This window comes from Talpa occidentalis, unplaced genomic scaffold, assembly GCF_014898055.3.
Source record: "Talpa occidentalis isolate TD23 unplaced genomic scaffold, MPIMG_talOcc4v2.1 talOcc4.13, whole genome shotgun sequence".
Taxonomy (NCBI): Eukaryota; Metazoa; Chordata; class Mammalia; order Eulipotyphla; family Talpidae; genus Talpa; species Talpa occidentalis.
This window is the reverse complement of record NW_023601322.1, coordinates 15,942,233-15,966,170: the sequence shown is the minus strand read 5'-3', so window position 1 is coordinate 15,966,170 and position 23,938 is coordinate 15,942,233. Positions and strand designations below refer to the sequence as shown.

Genomic DNA, 23,938 nt, shown 5'->3' with positions numbered 1-23,938 from the left:
CTGTTGAAATCTTTTTAAGAAATACCTCTCAATACCTTATATTTCATTATGTATTCATAAACCATAAGGTCAGGAAAAATCATAACTAAGTTTGTAAATAATATTAAAAAGTGTATATGCACTCTGATACTTGAGGTTCAATGGTCAGTGGTGTTCTAAAGAAATATTTTCCTATACATATACACTTGGGTCTCACTTCTGGACCCCTCAGCATTAGGGGGACTATATATCTCTGACTGTCTGCCTGGACAGACACTTTTTTCATTTTTTTTTTTTTTAGTCCAAGTATCACATCATATAACTGGAACCAGGAGAATGAATCCTCAATGAAAATATTTTCATGATCAATGATTTAGTCTTCTCCAATTTACTGACATTTCTCAGTAGCATAATTATTGCCAGGGAGTAAACAGACAAAGTATTAATTGGCACAAATGATTGTTTCAGATTCTTTTGAGACATCAATTCAGGGAAGTTTGATACATGTCCCCAGACTATGAAATTTGAACTAAGATGACTCACATTATATGTTTGTTTGTTCTGGGTCAATCTATAAAAAATGTTAATTCTTGGGCCTCCCCTGGTGGCGCAGTGGTTGAGCACTGGGCTGCGAGGCTGCCCGCAGCCTCTGCAGTGCGGGTTCGTTCCCCGGCCACCGGTGAGGGTCCCACAAAAAAAAAAAATAAAATAAGTTCTTTAAGAATTTGATATATTGATATTAGAGAATTTTTTGATATTTAGAATTTTGATATTTGTTAGTCTCACTATAGAAGATCAAAAATCACACAAGTTCAACAGTTATATAGAGATGTTTTGGTGTTATGTCTTCATTGTGTAAAAATGGACAGCATGCAGATATGTTGTATGAGCTCTGACTTTCTCCCAGAAGGTATTTGCAAATCAAAGTTTAAAAGATTTAACAGAAATCATTCATCTAAATCATTGTTTCTGTTGGAGTTTCCTGAATCTCATGTTATGGATGGATGTTCTGAGGAGAAAATGATACTAAAATTATGAAAGGAATAAAATTTAATCTTTTTTTTATATAGTTGACTTGAGTCTTAGCTGTTATCAAAGTAATTTTAATCAATTATATGCTGAAAGAAAGGCTTTTTGTTACCTCTGTTTATTAGAATCCTTTCCTACGTAGGTCTTTCTTTTCTTTGGTTTCTGTCTATAAGTTCTGAATATAGCTTAGCCAGATATTTTTGAGAGAAGAAAATTCATTTATTTTGAGAGAAGGAGAGTCCTATCAAACAAATTTTATTGAGCCCTTTATACTCACATAATGGGTGAGCTTTCTATTGCTGTACACAACATAATACTCAATTAATAAAACTGGTTCTATGGAAAACAATTATTTGTGTTAATAGATTGGCAGGTAGAGGATAATTCAACCCTTTGGAATGTGCTCAATTAAAATTAGAAATCGTAGCTCAGTAGATTCTTGTTTCAATGATGTTTGCAACTACTAGAATAACCTCTTTCTATGTTTGTTATTACTGGCTTCTCAGCTTTTACAACTTTGCCATGGTTCATCTAAGTAATTTGCTGTTTGTGAATTTAGCATTTCTTCCCTGAACTTCCAAAATCCAAAAGAGTAAATGATTTCCTGAATAATAACATATATGTAAACATAAATATAAAACAACTCATTAATAACAAGGTATGGCATGTTAACATACTATAATACAGTGATATTTGTTCATTAATATAGAGACTAGTCAATATTTATTGAGTGCTTCTGTGTTCTTGGAAGTAATACTAAGACGTAGGATTATCAATTCTACCCTTATGGAGCTTTTAGTGTCTCTGTCCAAAAAAGCATAGCCTATGATAAAACCAAATAACAATATCAGACTCTCTCATGTGGTAGAAAAAGCAGTTGTAGACATTAGTGTTTACCCATCATTTACTTAATTCATTACTATCTCCAAATAATGTTGTGGTCTCCATATACATTTTTTTTGCCTACATTGTCCCTCTGTCCTTTTTGATCTTAGGCATCTGATAAAACTTATTTATTTTTCAAGAACAAGATAGTGTTTCACCATTTCTTGAATTTTTTCTTGATTATTCCCTTTTCAATAGGCATCACAAAGAATACTGGCACATATAGATACTCAGTGTTGACTGGCTATATTCATCTGAGTTGTTGAGAGAAACAAAAATAGAACACACACATACACACATGGTAGTCATGAATTGTTTCACAACTTTTCACTCAATGACCAACCACATATACAGTGATGGTACCAATAAGTTGTACCGTATAGCCTAGGTATGTAGTAGGGTATACCAACTAAGTTTCTGTATTCTGTGATATTCCCACAATGGCAAAATTACCTAATGAAACATTACTCTGAACTCTTTGTTAAGTGATGCATGACTATATAAAGTGATTTATTATAAGGAGTTGGCTCATACGATTATGATGTCTGAGAAGCCCCAAGACCTGCAGTCAGCAAGCTGGAGAACTAGAGGAGTAGATTATGTAAGTTCTAGTCTGAATCTCAGTGTGAAATCAGAAGACTGATGTCCCAGCTGGAAGACAGGCAGAGAGTGGATTCTCTTTTTTTTGTAGAAGAACTGGGATGCAGGCTAGAGGTTCAGAGGGTGACAGGATTTACCAGAGACCTAGTGAGGAGAAGAAAAGGCAGATTTACTGAAATATACTGCTAAGGGGAGCAGCAGGTGGGACAGGAGATTTCTCCTGCTTCAAATGTGGGTTAGCTTTCTCGCGGGGGGTTGATCTCAGGCCTCTGTGGTGGATAGTGCTGAGACTCAAGCCCTAAGTCACCAGGGAGGCCCATGAATCCTCTGTTATGTCACCTTTTGGATTTATTCAAACCTCCAGTGAACCATCATCATTGGGGAGGGCTATCTACTGTACTCAGTCTACCAGTTAAAATATGATGCTTCATCTGGAAACACCCTCATAGATACACATAGAAGTGTTTAACCAAATAGCTAGGCATACCACGGCCCACATAAAATTACCATCACACTGACTTAGTGGTTGACTAAATGAGTAATTTGGAAATCCCTGTTAGGTGGCACACTCAGTGCTTTAGAGATTCAGGAAAGGGTTAGCAGGAGAGCTTAGATAAAGTGTGGAAGGGATGGAGACAACGGCACGATGTAAAACAACATCATACAACATTAATATCATACAGATTTTCTGTTATTTGGATGATTTGCCTGCCTTTTAATTAAGTAACATTTGCAAGTAGTTCTGACAAATATCAGCCACATTCATAATCAACTTTCATGAATGTTGTGAGCATTTATTAGTCATGCATAATAGGATTTAAGCTTGATGAAAGCCCAAGCTTGGATTCTGTAAAATTATTCATTATTATTGATTATAAAACAATTTCTGGTTTTGTAATAATTTTATCTGCAACATAGAGAGTATAAATAAAGTTATTTTCAAAGTCTGAAGAGGTAAACATCTCTTCATGAAATCAATATACTCATGAATATTTGCTTACAATTTTTCCTGAATATAATGCCCTGAATTGAGTGGTAGAAATATTTGCCAAATCTCTTTTTGTATATTTTAAAATATGCTTGTTTTTGAAAACTGAGAAAAAGAATTTTTCTTCATTTACAAAACTTTTATTAACAAGTTTATGTCATTGTATAATGACAAGTATAGTGATTATACCATAGTTTGCTAAAGTAATCACCAATTGTATAATTAGTGCCTTTTTATTTTTCTCTACCTTAAATAATAAAGTTCTACATAAACCTATCTCTATATGTATATCTAACTATTGTCATATATTTATGTATGAATTCCTAGAAATGGAGTTTTGGGTAAAATTATTGTGCTATATATTGTCATGCATTCATACAATACATATAGATAGTTATACATATTCCCCCACTTTTTAAAACTTCAAATTAATCCATTTCACTTTTACAAAAGATCCTTAGTACCTGTTTTACCTAATCAAAAGAAATTAGAAGATAAATTTCACTTTTACAACAAAAGACAACAAATAAAAACAGTGTTCAGTGTTTGTTTTGTGGCAGGCACTGAAGGTACCTTCCCTAGGAATCCCTTTATATCACCCCTGCTTTTACTGTTTGTTAGTGTTAGTTCAGGTTTTATGTGTTATTTGGCTTATTTTGTAAATTATTTTTTAATCTGAGAACACTCAAAATATTTTTCATGTAATTTAGTGGTAATTCCTCATTTTATACCATTTTGGTTTGCAAATATTTCAGAGGAACACTCTCACATCAGACAGAAAACCTACATATCAAGGTATACTTTAAGTAGCACTGTTATTTAAATTTTTTGCAACATTCATGAGCTAAGTTACCATTGTATCATTTTTGTTTACACTTTCAGATTTTGATTACTAATGATCATATGTGTACAGAGAAGTGTGCCCTTTAAAAAATTCCTACAGAAAATCTTACAGTAAAGGAAAAAGTTAAAGAGGGGCCTCCCTGGTGGTGCAAGGTGTTGAGCGCCAGCACTATGAAGCTATCCGCTGCTGGCCAGGGAGCTGACCCACATGGTGCAGCAGACCTCTCCTGTCTTGCCTGCTGCTCCCCTCAGCAGTGTATTTCAGTCAGTCTGTCTGTTCTGCTCCCTATTCTCTCTGGTGAATCCTCTCACCCCCTGTACTTCTGGCCTACACCCCAGCTCTTGTATGCATAAATAAATCTTTGAAAAACTGTTAAAGAGAAATGTAAAGTAAATTACAGTAAAGTAATTGATCTCCATTATAAATAAGACTTTCCATTTGGTATAATACATTCTATGCAGATAAAAGCCCAGTTACAGTCATAAGAGCTATGACAGCTTAGGTAAGTGGAAAGAAAACCGCCACTATACAGGAGTTGCTATCTAGCTCTTTCTGTAAGAAGGAGTCTATTCTAATCTTCATGTGGAATAATGGCACTGATGTTCAGTATAATTTGGTTAGATTTTATGAAGGATCTATATCCAGGTAGACAACACAACATGAGTTTGAAGAGGTACTAAAGCTCTCTTCATTATTTAATCTTGTGCTGGGAAATAAGTATTATATATACAATCACTCACATGGATGAAAGAAAAGCTATTAAAATGCTATCTTCTATAAAAACATATCCCCAGACTTCCTCTCTTGACCCTTAAATTAACACAAGCCTTGAATGGGCCAAGTCTGCTCATACCTGACTGACTGCTGAATAAAAAATAGAGGAGCGGGACTGTCCATGGGTGATGTTTTCATCTTTGAACACCTTCTGAGGAAAGAAGGTGGGGCCTGAAGTCCAACTGGGAATTCTCTGAACAATCCTTCAGAGTACCTTTTAAAATTGTACTTCTGGGCCTCCCCTGGTGGCGCAGTGGTTGAGTGCTGGGCTGCGAAGCTGCCTGCAGCCTTTGCAGTGCTGGTTCGATCCCCAGCTGGCCCGGCGAGGGTCCCACATGGTGCAACAGACCTCTCCTGCTGCGCCCGCTGCTCCCCTCAGCAGTGTATTTCGTCAATCTGCCTGTTCTGTTCCCCCTCTGGCTCTGGTGAATTCTCTCACCCTCCCATGCTTCTGACTGTACCCAGTGCTTGTATAAGTAAATAAATAAATCTCAATAAAATTGTAGTCCTTCAAAAATGACACCCCTTCTTAATTTTTATAATACACCCTGTAGACTGCCCAAGACCTTGACTGCCTAAAAAGCTATGACTTGGAGACACCCAGATTAATCCATAGATTTGAAGGCCAAGAATCTAGTGATAACATGAGGTGAGCTGTGATAGTGTAGAATTCAAAGTGGCTTATGATCCACTGCAGATTCAGGAGCTCTAAAATGACCACCTGTTCCAAGTCTTATGTAATATCACTCTTCAAAGCTGGGGGATAGTATCAGCCTTTCTGAGTACTTACAGTGAACAAACCCCAAAGTTGATTTAGGGAGACTTACCCAATGATAGTTCTCCTTGACTATCCCCGCCCCCTCCCCCGCCCCTCCCGGGGAAATCAGTCCATTGTGTGCTACAAAACTTGCAGAGCTCAGTAGACTGTGTTTTTTGCCTGTAAGCCTTTCCTTTTCCTATTGTGGTCTTCTGAATTTCAGCTAAGTGGCCTCATGGATGCTTGTCAGAAAATCACACACTGGGTGAGTATGTCTGGCACCCATCAGACACATGTTTTGCCATGCCACATTTCAATGGCTGCTCTTTAGCCAACCACATAAGGACCTACATTATACTCCCCAAAATGAAGAAGCTGACACATAAACAAAAACCTAGAAAAAAATAAAGAAGGGAATGATAACTCTCAGAGGCTATACCCAGACAGAAAGAAGGTTGTAGCAAATTCCATGAATCCTTTATTGGTCTTCTGGCTACTGCAAGGACTAATTCCAGACTTTTCTTTGGCTTACCTCTATTCTGCTCCCGTTGGCTAATTTCAGAATTAAAAGAGGCAAAGGAGGTCTGGCTTTGAAGGGACATAGCCTTTGGGCTTCAATTTGGAGCAAACAAAGCATTTACAGCAGCTCTCCTCTTCTCTCCTCCTCTTTTCTGTAGAATATTATTACCACACTGCTGAATATTTAAAAGCAAGGCATGTTTCCAACCCCAAGGCCTGTCCCCCAATTGATAAGTCTTGTTTTTTTTATTAAATGAACTTTAATTACTAAATAATTAGACTTTCCATAGAAGAAGATGGGGATCTAGATAGTCTGCCAAAGAGGCTAGAGGGCAAATCAGAAGAATGTGCCATTTTCAGATTAGAATTTAAAAGAAGGAATAGACTCTATCTGGGTTTGTGTGGGTGGAGGAGAGGCCTCCCTAGAGGTGGAGAGTCTTGGCATAAACCTGGACTGTGAAACGCTTTATTTCCACTTCTCCTTAAAAATCAAAGTAGTTTAGAATTAAATGAATGAGAGTGTATGTCTAAGGTATTCAAGCTTTCTGACTCTGGGTGTGATGGAAAGATTTCTCTTAGCCTATGCGTTGCATGTATGCATGGATAGGAGGGTAGAGGGAGACTATTGTTCTCATTATTGTAATTCTGAGAGCCTAACACTTTTGATGTCCCTGCAGATTTAGCAGCTTTTCATTCATTGCCATGGTGATTTTTTACCTCATTTTTTTTTTTTTGCATCACAAAGAAAAAGCCCAAATGAAAAATGTTTGCTGCTTTTGCTATTAACGTTTCTACTGCCCTAGTGACAGCCAACAGTTTGGTTGTGGTTAACTCCTGAGGAAGCAAGTATTGACTGGAACCTGATGGATGGCTGCAGCCTTTGCCCTGGCTGTTCCAGCTGGGTGGTGCTGTCCTTGCCACCTCTGATGACTAGGGCCTCAGGGGCAGTGATTTGAGGGAAAATGGGGAACTCATTCAAAATGCAAACTTATAGGGTGTCAGGGCACAAAGGAAATCATTCCATACCCTTCTGGGTTTTCCTCATACTGGAGGAACAATCACAGCAACATCAGATATGTTAGTAAAAGAAAAATCTATTTAATAGCATATGTATGGAGAATTTACATGACTGTAAATTCTAAAGAATAATGGAGTAGAATGGGGATATTTAGAGTGTGTTTAGGGACTTTGGGTTTCAAGGAGAGAGAGAGGGAGACTTCACATAACTCACAAGAAGGGGTTACTTCAGCCTCCCTCTAAGCATAATGTACACTGATAAACCTACAACTGGGTGCAACCTCACCGCCCCCAGCCCCGCCCAAAAAAAAGGAAAAAAAAAATAAACACCCAATACTCCTCTAGGTTATCAAAGGAGAAGTAATAATTGTTTCATTTCTTCCATTAAGGAAGGGCAAAGGACTTAGGCAAAGACAGAAGCTTCTTAATCTCAAGGAATCATTGCTATGAGCTCAAAATATTCTGCATTCCAGAGCCAGGCATCTTGAGGAGACCCATTCTGAGATTCTTGGGGTGGTCTGATTTTGAGCATCTTCAGGGATTTAGGTAAAAATTTCAAGGATATACTAGGCCTAGCTCATTTTTCTCCATACGTTTTGTCTTTTTTTTTTTTTTTTATTAATGAAGTATCATTGTTTTACATCTTTGTTACTATTTTGACAGTATAGGGTTTCTCCCCTTGGGTGTGGTCATTGGAGCTCTCCCACCACCAAAGTACCCATATCCTCCACCATAGTCCATTCTGCTTCTCTCCACTTCCCTCTTTCTCGCTTCTTTTGGAAGGTCAGATCTGTGGTTAGTTTTCAAGGACTGGTTTGTCTTTGTCTGACCCTTTGTTTGGTCTCTGTATGTTCCACCACTATCTCTTTTTCAAATTAAAGGCTGACAGATTGACCTCCTGTATGTTGATTTGCTTCAGCTCTTTTTCACTTTCCCTGAAAAAATCCTGTTTTCTCCCTCTCTTTTTTTTTTTTTTAAAGATTTATTTATTTATTTATACAAGCACTGGGTACAGTCAGAAGCGCGGGAGGGTGAGAGAATTCACCAGAGCCAGAGCGGGGAGCGGGGAGCAGAGCAGGCAGATGGACCGAAATACACTGCTGAGGGGAGCAGTGGGCGGCAGGAGAGGTCTGCGGGACCCTCGCCAGCAGCCAGGGATCGAACCAGGGCTGCAGAGGCTGTGGGCAGCTTCGTAGCCCAGCGCTCAACCGCTGCACCAACAGGGGAGGCCCTTCTTCCCCTCTTGATGCTTCCTTAGTAGCCACTATCTTTCCTAAGCTTCCCAGTGTTTGGGACCTGGGATATGTGCTTAAACTAATGATCTTAACAATAATACATATATTTTTTTTTAAATTTAACAAATAACTGAAAGACGTCGTATGTCATGGTCTGCACTCAGAGCTGAAAGTACAGGCTAAAATAGATTCAGCGTTGGTTCTGTGGAATTTACAGATTAGCCAGGAAGAGGACTATTACATGAATTCCATGGTTAATCAATCACAATTTAAGTAAGCGATGTCTCCTTAAACCTGGGTTCTCACTGGGTTTGGTAGAGGCCTCTATGAGGAAGTCAGAATTCTGAACTATGTGGGCCCTTTTAAATCCCACATATTAAATAGTATGTTACTGAAGAACTGAAAACTTCATTCTTCCTTGCATGGGTATTTAATATATGTTCTAGAAAAGAATTGTGAGTATAGGTGTCTAGACCTTGAGGAACTTTTATCAAAGGAACCTGTATAAATAGACACTTGAATTCTGTTAGTGTAAAATTAGCATTAGAGAATAATGGAAAAATTTTTTACAGAAATCAAAATAAGCACCATGAGACCCACCTCTCCATGGAATGTAGCTCTACATCTCTTACGAATAGTAAGCACTTACTGCTTATTCTACAACTAGAATTAGAATACTTGACATCAATAAAATTTCTGATGCTGAATCCCAGGTACTTATACTGAATATTTATCACCTATGAAATTTGAATTACAAGTGTCCCTGTTTTTAATTTCCAAGCCAGGGGATAGAATGGAAGTATCATAGGTGTTTGAATTTCCCTATGGAAAGCAACATGTCTTTTCTTGTTTTTGTTTTAAATGGATGTTTATTTATTAATTTTGCTTTTCTACATCCTTATTTATTTTTTCACAGTATAAGACTTCTCCCCTCTGATGCAGTCATCATAGTTTTCCCACCACCAAAGTGCCAGTAGTTGTCTACCACCCTCTAGTGTGTTCTAGTCTCCCCACTTTCTTATTCTCCACCCCCTCTCCCTTTCCCACCCCAACTTTCCTGAGTAGGTCAGATCTACAGTCTGCTTTCAAGGGTCAGTTTTACAGTTCGTCTTTGTCTGATCCTTTGTTTAGTTCCTTTAGCTTCCACATGAGTGAAGTCACCCGGTACATGGCTTTCTCCTGCCTCACTTTGCTTAGAATAAGCCATTCCAGTTCCATCCATGTTGCTGCAAATGGCATGAGTTTACCTTTTTCATCACTGAGTAGTATTCCATTGTGTCTTTCCCTTTTTTGGTTCCTGAACAATCCCTTGCTAATAGGTGTGAGTTTGGTTAAGGCTTGGAGGTGCTGGATACTGTGTAAATGTCTAAGTGAACAGGTATGGGTGCTTCCCACAAGTCCGGGTTTCCTAGTAAAGGGACAGACTAGGAGTGAAGGTGGGAAACGACTTGTAGGGACAGGAACAGGGCACTGAGCAGGTTTTCTGATCCAGCAGACTGGGTAAAGGAGGAGTCAGAGTCCTGGAGTCTTCAGTGGCTTTTGCAGGTTTTTTATTTAGATTTACCAGGCACATGGCAGGCAGAGGTGCTGGGGGGCCAGGAGGCTGGCAGGCCTCCCAGTCCCCAGCAAGCCTTCACTCTATCTGGGCTCTCCAGCCTTCTCTTGTGTTCTCTCTGCTTCTCTACTCTCCTGCTTCCATTCGTTCTTGGCTTCTGCTGGCGCCCCATGATGCGGCTCTTATAATCTCAGTCTCTCGTCCCAGGTGTACCCACTGCAGGTGCCCGCCATCAGGCATGCATTCAGGACCACAGGGTTCCCTAATCTATCCTAATGGCGGGAGGGCAGAAAAGCCTGATACTTTTACCTTACCCTACACGACTCTATAGAATTCATTCTTGAAAATAGCCTTTCCCAAGGCTTATAATGAAAAGTCTCTGTGAGAGTACCCAAAACAGGTCTGTGTGTTGTGTGCAGTACTACAGGCTCAAGTTGGTCTATGAGATTTCAATCTAGGGCAGAATGTACTTACTAATCAACGAAGTAAGTTGATCCACAACTGTGTGGCTGCTTGATATTTGAGGAATAAGGAGATAGGAGTATGATGATAGTTGGAAAAAAACTCCTCTTGAGACATTTTTACTTATAGCAAAGAAAAAAGTATTTTAAGAAATATAATTCAATATTAAAACTTCTAAAAAGCTGTCATACATTGTGTAAATAAGTTATGTTCCCATTCCACTTCCACTTATAAAGTGAAAATGATCATACTTATTTAATGGGCTGTTATGAGGAATAAGTCAGGTAATCTATAAATGTGCTTAGAATAATACGTGATAAAAGTGACACCTTGCATTGAGTCATCCAGATCATAAATTGGTGAAGCCAAAAAATTAACCCAGTGTTCTGGTACCCCCCAGTAAGGTCCTCATTCACCATCCCAAACTGCCACAGAATATGTTAGTGAAAGATTTGGCACTCAAATGCAGTTATTAACATTTGCATGTTTGTAATGTCCCATTTAAGTATTTAGAGTCACATAGAACCTTTGCAAATATTTGTGAATCTTTCTCTTTCAGTAGATATTTAATGTATTCTGTCAACATAAAATACTGAAAAAAACATATACAAACCTGAAAACACTTTCAAAATTTTATTTATATAGTCAACTATATATGTCAACCATGTCATATTAGCTATAAATTATGAGTACTATAAAAATTCAAAAGGCTGAAAGATGATTTCCAGTAAACAAGACTAGGGAAAAGTATTTTTCCTTCTTCTGACTCAGTGCCTTTGTTGGGTAAATGAAGTTGATCAGGTTTTTTACACCATTGGCCTCTATGGCTATCACCTGAGGCCTTGATCTTGTTAACCTGGAAAGCACGTGGGTGTGGGGCACAAGTGCCTGATTATGGACACCTGAGTATGCATGTGTGCGCATGTGCAATGTGCACATCTATGCCTAGGAGGGAGGGGTTAAAAGGGCAGCGTCACCCTGGCTGGGAGTGGAGGGGGGTCAAGTTGCTGTCTCCCTGCTGGCTGTTCTCCCCTGCTTACCATTGAAACCTGTGAAAATGACTCCAAGGGCTCCAAAATTCTCTTTCAAATCCGTGGAACCGATGGTGAACCTACCCAGCCTGGAGTGGTTGTAAAACAGCCTTAAAGTAGACTACAGTTTTGAGAAAAGCAAGAGGAAGCTGTGGTTCAGGTCAGTAAGTCCTGAAATTCTTCATGGGAATGTAGAAGATGAGTTTGGAAGGTGCTTTGCTAGATTCTTGGGCAACACTAGGAAATGTTTCAAATGTCAGTTTGCTGAGTGAAATTTGTTTGGGATGGATTTGTGCAAAATAAGAATAGAAATGGGAAGATCATTTGCACTATGATTATCGTGGATTGGTTGGGATCTAATAACCAGGCTTTTTCAGCAAACAGCCTCCTATTCAGCAGGTAACTATTTTTCACAAAGACCTAGTTGAAATTATGCTTGTATTTTCTGTGAATGAAGCATGATTGTTTGTTTTGCATTAGAGCATTAAATGACTTCTGAAAATACTGTATTTCATTCTTATGAGTAACATTGAGTTTAATGTTCACTACTAGGTGCTCATGCTCATGCCTTGAAAATACAGTACTAAATTGATAGCCTATAACTTCTTCTGTTAATATTATTGCCAGTTTGCTACACCTCTGTGAGATGTGAGTGCTAAACATCTGCACAATATTGGGGCATTAATCCAAGACCTACATAGCCTTGTAATCTTAGAATTGCTATTTGAGGTGTAGGATTTCCTTTGTAGGGGCAAAAAAAAAAAAAAAGCTACAAGTCATGTATGTAATTTCTCACTCTGTCAAATAATCAACTATTTGAAGATTTCAAACATTGCATCATTTCATTTTAAATACGATAAATCCTGATCCCTGTTTAAGACCATCTGGAATCACAATAGAGTCTATACTGAATAAGTATGCGAGAAGAACCCAATTCCACTAAGCCTAATTATATTAATATGCAGTCTCAATCCTCATGTATGATTCTTCCAGGTAGATGAGGTTTATATAAAGGAGCCAATGGTTGAGTATCGATTTGAATTACTCTTTCATATTTTATTCTGTGCACTAGAATGTTGCAGGTGCAGTTTTTTGAGTAACATTCAGATGTAAAACAGATATTTTAGAATTTTATATGATGTGTATTACTTATACGTACCATATATATGATACATAAAAGTATTCAGATATTTCATCAACTTATCAAATATATTTTATTCTTACCCCTATATCATGAAATATTTAGCTTATGTGGGTAAATTATAATAGTAGGGGTTAAGACCAAGAAGAAAACTATTTAATAAAAATGTCACAAATTTGTTTAAAATTTTGTTGTTCTAGGGAACTCTCACACTATCTGGTCACTACCTATTGCAGTTTTGCCTTCGGTAGTTTCTACAAACCATTCTGTGTTAAACCATGTTTAAACCATGCTTTAAACCCGTATCAACATCAATCAGTAGTAGATAAATGAGTCTTCTTTTGAATAGACTCAAAGACTGGACACTGTATATAGCCTAGAAGTCAGACTTTGAACAGTGAGTCAAGGCACAGGTTAACAGATTTCTTTTGGGCTTCACTCAATGGTAAGTCCCAGCACAATTAGGAATTATGCTGGTAGCTAAAGAGGATGGATTATCATGTGACTGGTGCCCCCTATAGGACACATATGTAGTGTAGAGACAAACAGCTTCATGATACAGATACTAGAGCTTTAATTTGGGAGCCAGAGGAGTAATTTTAGTACCTACATGTAGGAGCAATTTCAATTGATTAATTAATGTGTGCATCAATATGAGTCTTTATCTATAATTAATTAGTCATTCTTACAGAAGGGCAACATTATTGCCTCTCCAGGCTGCCAACCTGTTTATGTGGTTTATGTGAATGTAGCTATAGTGAGTGGTATACCATCTTGGTAGTTTGCACCTATCCATATGTCATGTTGATGTAATTTCCTAGATTAAGTTGTCTTGTGGTTCAAAGATACATAATAACTAGGTGAACTTGCATGTGGAATTTCTCTCCTCTGAGCCTCAGTTTCTACATCTATAAAATTAGGGTGATCTATTCTCTGCTTATTTTACACTAATTAACCAATAATAATGAAACAGTAAGCTAAATATTAAGAGCAAGTGAGATGAAAATTGATAAAATACTTATAAAATGGTTGTCTATGAAAAATGCAGGTGTGATTATTTTTATTGGTTTTTTGCAAGCATGATTATTTTTATTGTCATTCATTTAAGAGTTAACCTTTCTTTGTTTTTCCCCTAGGACCACTGAGGTTTCTTTCCCAGACAGAATCTGTCACCGCCTTCATGGGAGACACAGTGCTACTCAAGTGTGAAGTTATTGGGGAGCCGATGCCAACAATACACTGGCAGAAAAATCAACAGGACCTGACTCCGACCCTGGGTGATTCCCGAGTGGTGGTCTTGCCCTCAGGGGCTTTGCAGATCAGCAGACTTCAATCAGGGGACATTGGAATCTACCGATGCTTAGCTCGGAATCCAGCCAGCTCACGAACAGGAAATGAAGCAGAAGTCAGAATTTTATCAGGTATTGCCCTGTTCTTTATTGTCTTCAGAATTATATCTGGAATAGTTGGAACTTTTTTTTTTTCTGTAGCAAAAATTTTGCAACTGTGAGTTTTGGGTTGGTTTAGGGGTCTTGTTTATATATTTTTTTTTCTATATCTCTTTGAGCTGTAAGATAAGGGTATGTCAGAAGCTTTTCTTATTTTTTTCATGTCTTATAGTCGAAGTCCCTACAGAAACAGGTATTTTCCTTATGTTTAACTTCGCTCTTTCATTCACACATTCCATTGATGTGTAATGAGTGCTTCTTTGTGCAAATTTGATTACTAAGTATTTGCTATTTATCATTTCATTTTCCTTGATAGCACTATAAGAGGTAGTCATAATTATCTCCATTTCAAAGGGTGAACGTGAGGCTCAGTGAGGTTAAGACCCTTGCCCCAGAAAATATCAAACACTTTTTTTCCCATCCATTTATACACTCGTTTCTGAGAAGCATTGCACTCTATGAGGACTATAGCGATACCTAGAACTGACAAAGAACCTGGCTTATTAGAGTTTTAGGTGGACATGTAAGTAATTACAATGTGTGTTTGAAATTATCATAGGGACAGTTGTTTCTATAGGCCTCTGTCTCCTTTTACATGGAGACTCTGAGCTTCTTTTCCTCTTCTAAATAATCACAGGTTGGATTGAATATTCTCTTAGATCTTTTCTCTTCCTGTAACTGCTACAATCTTATCTATGCTATCTATTTTCTCATTCAATCTCCTCTGTAAGGTTTACAAAGACTTGTGTGAATGACAAAGAAGGGGCACAGGTGAGTAATTGGCAGACTCCCTATCAGTGCTTTGATGGTGGTTTTTGTCTCTGTGACATCTATTTTGTGTAGTTGTCTCAGGTTCTTCAGCTGTGTAGAGGGCAACATTCCTAAGTCATCCCAAAAACAAACTGACTGTTTGACTAAAAGTTTCCATATACTTTAAGGATGTCTCTGAAAACTTATCTAACTCCTTTGTGTATGCTCTCTTCCATTAGTCACCGAGAATAACCATCAGCAATAGAGTTACCATCCATCCATTACACTATGGCAGATGCAAATGTAGCATTTATTCCCAAACATACATGCACTTATTTAGGCATGCATTGGATACACAATTTTAAATATTTATATTCACATATACTTAATAATGCATCTGTTAAGTCAATCATAGGTAAGCCATGTAGAAAATTGGCAAGAATATGTTTTACTATCTTGCTGTGACTGAGAGGTTTATTTTCCAGGGGTATTATGGAATACAGTTGAGCTAATTAAATATTAAATTGGAAATGGAATGTTTTGAAAGACATAGATATGTAATCATGAATTCATCATTTACCTTATTTTTTCACCTTGTGAAACAAATTTGTTTTGTAAACCATGGATATTTATTTTATACTAAATTTCATAGTGTTAACTTTAGCTAAAATATAACTATGTTGGGGTATTTTAGAGGTTTGTGGGTATTTATTTTTTTATGGCTGTATCATACATAATTTTATTCTAAGATGTCTGGGACACTCCCACCCCACCCCCCCATTTGACACTGTAACATAAACATTAACAGTGAAATGAATCAGCTTGGGGGTGGAACCCACAGAGATTTCTAGTCACATTCCCCATTCCCAATACATACCTTGGCAGTAAGTGTCATTTCTTTTTTTTTTTATTTTCTTTATATATTTTTACATCATTTTTCATTTTTGCACAATGCATGCATTTTCATCTTGGTTATATTCCCCGTACCATACAATTCTCAACCCCTTATTTTGACCTTAATCCCTCCTCACTTTCTCCCACACCCCCCACCCCCATAGTGTGTCTCTGGTTTATAGTTGCTTGTTGATTTTGACTTTTACTTTATTATAATTTTATAATTAGTCATTTTCCTGGTCCCTTATTTAGGTTTTCTAAATTCCTGCTATGAATGAGACCATCCAGTATTATTCTTTCTCTGTCTTATTTCATTGAGCATGATCACTTCCAGCTCCATCCATGTTGCTGCAAATTGCATGAGTTTAGTTTTTTTGATTGCTGACCAGGAGAAAGACTAATTATAATAAAGTAAAAATCAAAATCAACAAGCAACTATAAGCCAGAGATACACTATGGGGTGGGGTGAGGGTGGTAGGAGGAATTAGTCAAAATAAGGGGGGTGGGAATTGTATGGGGACAGTAGCCAAGATGAAAAAGTATACATTGTGCAAAAATGAAAAATGATGTAAAAATATACAAAATATAAAAAAAAATTCATGCTAATCCTTTCTGAATCAATTTCCACTTTCTGTAAGTACCAACCAACTTGAGGGAGGAACATCTTATATACTTCTGTTGTCCATTCTCTATCCTAATGCCTAACACTCATTTTTTTTCTGCTAAAATAGGCAATTTCAGTATAAACCTATCATATTGTAAACATGATACAGAAGCGTTAAAGTGGTACCTGAATGGTTACCTCTCTTTAGAAAATATATATTCTTCCATGGTCATTTAAATACCAGTAAATTATCTATATTTTGCCTTAGATTGAAAGATAAATGCTAATTTGAAGTTTCACAATTTTGTCTAAGAATAGTTTTTACAACATTTCATGCGGAGAATGAATTTGTATGCATGTAGAGAGTTATGTAATTTTAAATAATGTGTAACTTAATGCAGTTGTTCAAGTTTATGTGAAATGCATTTCAAGTCACCACATTTATACATCAGCTATCTAATATCACCAAGTAACTAAGAGTTAGGAAATTCAGATTTTAAGAATTCAGTAGTGGTTTTAAAATGCTATTTTTCAGCAAGCAGTTTCAGGTTATTCACTAAGTAAATATATGCTTTATTCAACAAACTTTTGAGTGCATCTTTTATACTTTCTATCATGCCAGTTGCTCGGAACACAAAATTGCCCTGAAACAGCTATAGTTTAGTGGAGGAAGCAGATAAAGCAAGTGGACTGTGTAGTGAAAGTGGAAAATGAAAGCGAGAGTGTCAGTAGATAAAAGAGACACCAGTGTACCAGTCTTGAGAATAAGTAGTGGCTGGGTACACACAGTGTACAGCAGGAGAAATGAGCAACATAATCCTAGAGCAAACACATAAAAACCCAAAGGACACAAACCCATTAATTCAAAGGATAACCTACACCCCTAAGTTTATTGCAGCACTATTTACTGTAGGTAAGATATGGAAACTACACAAATGCCCCAAAACAGATGACTGGATCAAAAAGATACCTTGCATATAGACAATGGAATACTGTTCAGCAATCAAAAAAGATAAACTCATGCCATTTGCAGCAATGTGGGTGGAGCTAGAGGGGATTATGCTCAGTGAGATAAGCCAGAAGGTAAAAGAAGAGTATCAGATGGCTTCACTTATAGGAGGAATATATGGCACCCAAATAAGGGATCAGGAAAAAAAAAATAATAAAATTAACAAGCAACTATAAATCAGACTTTCTGCAGGGGAGGAAGTGCACAGGGGACCATAGGGACGGTGCACAGGTGAATTGGTGATGGCAATTTTGTGGGGACTATACCTGAGAAGAGAAAGCATTCATTGTACAAAGATCAACAATGATGTAAAATATATATAAATTAATTATTTGAAAAAGAAAAACCTTCTAGGAGAACTGCTCATATTGTTTTACCTGATTGTAGTGCACAGGTTGTGTTGCAAGGGGCAAACTGGAAGTAAGATTAAATGTAATGTGCCATATTAATTTGGGAAACAATTGATCAAAAGCTTACATGGTCTCAGAAGGAATATGGAAATGGATATTGGTGAAGAGATGTGAAAGACACATCTTGGAAACATGCAGATATGGCTGATGAAGTTGGAAATAGAGTCCAGTCTCAGACAAACACTAGGTATGACACTTCACGGATACCGGGAGGGTGCTTTTGGTGTTCTTGTGTTCAAAACGGTTTACTGTTTTTCAAATGAGGTATTCCTATATAGTTTCCAGATGAGTAGTTCAAAAGTTGGGAAATTGGTAACAAATTTAGTCAGCTTGTTGATGTTTTAAGGCAGAAACTAAACTCCTGCTTCTGTGGCATTGGACATTTTTAACAGAGTAAGAAGCTGATTTTTTTTTTTAATATTGATAGCAAGATACTAAGTAAGAGTTGAGATGACTTAAAATGTCTTACTGTATGTGATGGAGAATATATGAGGGATGGAAGTAGCCATTACTATTGTCAAGTCCACTTTATTCCGTCCTCATTGCATCTGAGTGCCAAGTAGTATATTGAATTGCTGAATTATAAATCTGCTTTGGGCACTCGGTTCACTAAAATAACTGGCCCATACACTGGAACTCAAATTTCAGTTTTCTTAATGGCCTAATTGAATTGATCAATTGGTAATTTAATCTATTGTTCATCCGTTTAACTACACTTATATGACTGTGGGTTCTGGGTAGAACTGAACTAAATATATAATTAGAGGCATTGGCTTTTAATGGAATCAATTGGACTACAATATATTTCAATGATTGTTCTCTGTAACACTTTTTATCAAAATAATCTAAAACCATTCCAAAATTCATATTATTTAGAGGAGAAAATTGTCTTTTAGTTTTAAAGAAAATAGTTTTAGAATTTTGTTCATCATTAAGAATTAGCTGCTGACTCAATGGATGCATTATATGTTTGCTTCACTAAATATTGCTTATGTTTCAAAAATAATTATATTTTAGTACCATTTATTTTTATAACTTCTGTAAAATAGTCATCTGTAGGGAAAATTTGTTTTTAAATTTACCGTAGGGCCAGACAGTACGTTCATGTAGCCAGATCACTGACATAAGCCAGGGAATGGTAAATTCAGGTAAATATATCTATTTTAAAATCAATATAAACAAAGAAAAATCAATCTGGGTAGAAAATTGTAACTATTCATAGAGACAATTACTTTTCTAGATAGTTAAGAGATAACCCTTTGTAGAATTATAACAGCAGATGATCAATCTCGGATGAGAATTTGATTCTACCTAGTGGAGAACCTTGTATCTATGTCCAGAAATTTAGACTTGATTTTTTAAAACATTTTTCAAAAGATTTATTTATGTATACAGGAGCTAGTGTTCAGGTCAGAGGTGGGGGGGGAGTGAGAGGATTCACCAGAGGCAGAGTGGGGAGCAGAAGAGGCGGATTGACTGAAATACACTGCTGAGGGGAGCAGCCGTGAGATAGGAGAGGTCTGCTGCACAGTGTGAGTCACCTCCCTGGCTGGTGAGCAAACTTGTGCTGCAGTGGCTGCAGATAGCTTCATAGTGCTAAGACTTTTTCTAGACTTGATTTTATTAATTTTATGAATTGAAGGCTTTTGAACAATGGATACCATGACATAAGCTTATGTACAGGGAAAAAAAAAAGGAATGAAGGCAAATCAGATTAATGTATTACCTGATGGTTTTATAATATCAGTGCATTGAAGACTTTCCCCACAGTTTGTTTTCTTTTACCTAGCTTTGAAAAGAGCCATTTTTTATGCTATACTGTGAACAAGACATTCTTAATAGCTCATAGATCTAAGTTGGATAAAATGGTTTCTTCTTGTTCTTTCCTACATTTACTTAGAAAAGCATAAAATAAAATATATTGAAGCCATGTGAAATCCACATATGCTAGATGATATAGCAGGTTTCACGCAAATTGAATGAAGAGGTCAGCATATGGCCTATAACAATCCATTTTCATGGATTCAGTTAATACTGAGTTAATATTGATCAAATAAGAAATATTTTAAATCCCTAATTTGAATTATTATAATACATTTTGAAATGCATGGAGTTTGACATTGGACTATGTTTTACCACTTACTATTTGTGGGATTTAGGGCAAGTTACTTAATCTAAGTGTTAATTTATTTATGTTACTAAATGCAGAGAGTAATAGCATATAATTCATAGTGTGATTATGAGGCTCTAATATAATAGGCCAAATACAATGTCTGGAATTGCTAAGTTCTCAGTAGCTGTTATAATTACTTCAACATTTTAGTAGTTCCAATCTTAAAGAATTTGATTCTCATGTCAGGATGATTATTCTAATAATAAATTATCTGATTTTGATATTGAATATCTAAGTATTCATTTATCTACTGATAGTTAATTATATGTGTTTAATGTTATTTATCCACAGTACTGCCCAATTTCTTCATTTCCTTCACACATCTACTAGAAGTCAGTCTCCTGCAACTATTTAATCTCTAGTTATGTCATCTCCACATGATTTTCAAACTTATGTTTCCATTGATATCATTTCTTTTGCTATGTGAAATATTGCAAGAGGCACTGGCTTAGGTATTTAATGGGTATTTAATGGTAAGTACAATTTCTAGTATTTGATCTTTATTACCAATATATCTAATCCTCTAAAATCCTTAGTTTCCTTATCTTTTAGGAAGAGATTGGATCAGATCAAGCTCTCCAAATAGTCTCATTACCAAGGATCTCATGTATTGTTTTATCATATCTTTATAACCCCAGCATTTAAGAGGTCATTTCCTAGACAAAGTCTAAACTTTATAGTATTAAAAACTATAAAGTCCATGCTAAAACACAATCATTAAGGCTTAAAAATAAGTCATAAAAATATTAGATTATACTTTTAGATTAATAAAACTATTGTTTGTTTTTTAAGTTGGTTTATATTATCACAAGAAGCAAGGAATGATGGAATACCTTTTCGTGTATGCAGCTCACCATGGAGTGAACTGACCAAGTTCCATGCTATGATGTCCCCACCCATCCCCCAGATGTTAACTTTTGCCTGTCTTTGGGAGCTATGGCTTCACAGAGCATGGAAACCAGTATTATATTGAAATCGGTTACTATAGATCAGATCTTTCAACCAATGCAAGATAACTGAGATAACAATGTTTCACATGTTGAAATTTCATTCAGATGTGACAAAGTCACATGTGACAGTCTATGCTAGTAGCTTAGTAAATCTGTGTTTGTAAACCCTGTTAGTAATCCTGAGCCTGAGCTGACTTGTTATGGATAAATAGAAAATTCCTATTTGTTTTTTTTTATATTTTTTTTAAGATTTATGTATTTATGCATAGAAGAACTGGAGTGTAGGCCAGCGTTGTGGGGGTGGTGGGCAGTGAAAAGATTCAACAGAGACAGAGTGGGGAGCAGAACAGGCAGATTTACTGAAATACACTGCTTAGGGGAGCAGTGGGTGAAATAGGAGAGGTTTGCCATGCCATAAGGGTTAGCTCCCTGGCCAGGGATCAAATTAAGACCACAGTGGTGGTAGTGCTGAGACTTAACACGTAGGCCACCAGGGAGGACCCCTGTTTGGTTTTTAAATTAAAAAAAAAAAAGTCTTCATACCTTAATACAATTTTGGGGACCTTCACTAGGGCCCAGGCTTCCAAGTTGAAAGTGCTTGGAATATGGGAGGATTTACTACATTTTTCTTGCCATATCTGTTGTTCTGGTGTCACTAATGATCTCCTCCTTAGAAAATCCACTAGGTTTTCTCTTCTCATCTTTGACCCAAAATGTCAAATGTCTTTGATCCAAAAAGAGATAGTGATGCTATCTCCTTTTACTCCCACTCCCTTACAGGTTATTATTTCACATAAGATTGAAAGCAAAAACAATGTACTTGAGATCATCCCTGACTTAAAGGGATGAAGGTCTCTTGAAAAAGGGACAACCTGCTTTTTTCAAGTCTCTTGGAACTGACATACTCTGCATTTATAAGGAATGTGACACTTGGCAGACCTGGTAACTCACTGAAGGATCAGGACTCATACACAGCAAGAGGTTTCCCCCAAGGGTGTATAGAAGCCAAACTAGAAGCTGTGAGTGCACAAGTCACAAAAATTAATAAAAGGACCAACAGAGCTTCCTTCTCTGGGCCTGTTTGACATCAGTTTATTGCTGGAATATAAAACAGTTTATTCATGAATTATGAGCACACCTTTACTCACGCAACACTGATGGGTAAGAAATAATCCAAATACTTTTGGTTCTTCATCAAAAACTAGAGTTTAAATAACAAATACATTTATTTTCTGGAAATTTTAAATGCTGCTTTGTGCATTTATATAAATTATGATTTCTGGGATCCCTAAACTAACTTTGACATATCATAATGGCAACATTTGTTTTCTGGGATTCTACTGTCAGCTGTAAAATTAAAAAAAAAAAATCATTCTATAAATGAAAAATCACTTCCTTCAGCTCTGCTACAAAATGAAACTGAGAGACTCAAAATTTGCCTGTGAGACAGAAGGGATATAGCCATAAGCCAATGATAAGAATAGACATTCTCCTTTCTTCCTCTAAACTCTTAACTACAAATAGCAATATGTGTGTGTACATGGAGAAAAATAAGGAAATATGAACAGATGTAGGAATATTTACAGAAAGGGAATGTCATTTTTAGTACTGAATCAGTGTAAATAGGCAAGGAAAGCAATAGAATCATAGAGCGATGAATAGTAGTTGCTAAGAATGGCTCCCCTGCCCCTCTCAGTTCAAAGTTCCTTGGCTTTTGACCAGATGAAGTCTTTACATTAATTAGTAAATAAATTTTATCCCTGTGATCATTCTGGATTTGACTGTGTGTTTTTTTTTTTTTTTTTTTTTTTTTTTTTTTTAATAAAATACACTCTGAACAGAGTTAAGAGATTCCTGGAACTTTCACTCTGAACACACATTACAGTCTCTACTTGCTTTTGAAGCATGCAGTCCTGTCTCATTTTCTAAAAGAACTAGTGGGGGGATGCCTAAGGAGCCAGTAGGGAACAGCAGAGAGAACACTGGCTTTGTGAAGTTAAAATAATTTGTAAATTTTATGCCTGGGAAGAAATCAAAGAGAATACTTCATGGTAGTCTATAGTTCCCTTTCATTTCCATTTGGAAACATGTTTGATATTCCATTGAGGCAGGAATTTAATAAAGACCAAAAGTATAGAACAAGAAAAACAGTCTTGCATTCAGAAGGCATAAAAATTAGAAGCACATCCTGGTTATTTTAGGAAAGAGGGTTATTAAGTTGTGAAAAGCAGTGTTTTTCCCCTTGCTGACACAGATGCCAACAATCCATAATTAAATTTCACTATGCCTCAGTTCTTCAGAATCTGAAAGCTTAGAGTTGAGGTTCCTAAATAACAATTTAGGAAAATGATCCCATTTAAAAGAAAGTCGCTATCATCTGAGGGTGAGTCTGCCTGCAATCCAGTTCACACAGGATAGTCCCTGTCACATATCATGTCATAGCATAATTATAGAATTACCTTTTTCTTTAAATTTATCCCAGCTTGGGTAATTTATATAGTCAAACTGCTCACCTAACATGAAGGAAAACAGTATTATGTGTCCCCTAGTCATTTGGTAAAACCTGTGAATGAAGAGCTAAGCCTAGTTCCAGCTGGCCTCATAGACACAATTAATTGGCCAGGATAATCTCAGATTTATTTTCATTGAAATGAAAGCAGAAAATTCTCTCTCCACCTTTTCTAGTGCCCCTTTCCCATGCCTCCTTAGTTCATGGGACTTGAGGACAGTTGAGTGCTATCTGATTATGTGAAATTTAGATAAATTCTCAGGTTATATGATCCAAGATTTTTCTTGACTTTAAATGATCTGTTGCTGGGGCCTCCCTGTTGGCACATGGGGTTAAGCACAGCACTGTGAAGCAATCTGCAGCCTCTGCAGCATG

General features: G+C 36.8%; 1 protein-coding gene across 2 annotated transcripts in view; it reads left to right on the top strand.

Moving 5' to 3' along the window:
* DCC (DCC netrin 1 receptor) overlaps positions 1–23,938 on the top strand; it is a 1,038,093-nt gene that overhangs the window by 478,627 nt on the left and 535,528 nt on the right. For both annotated transcript variants that reach the window (XM_054694039.1, XM_054694040.1), the window contains exon 3: positions 13,953–14,237. In XM_054694039.1, the coding sequence (XP_054550014.1) occupies positions 13,953–14,237 (285 nt within the window). The remainder of the gene's footprint in view (positions 1–13,952; positions 14,238–23,938) is intronic.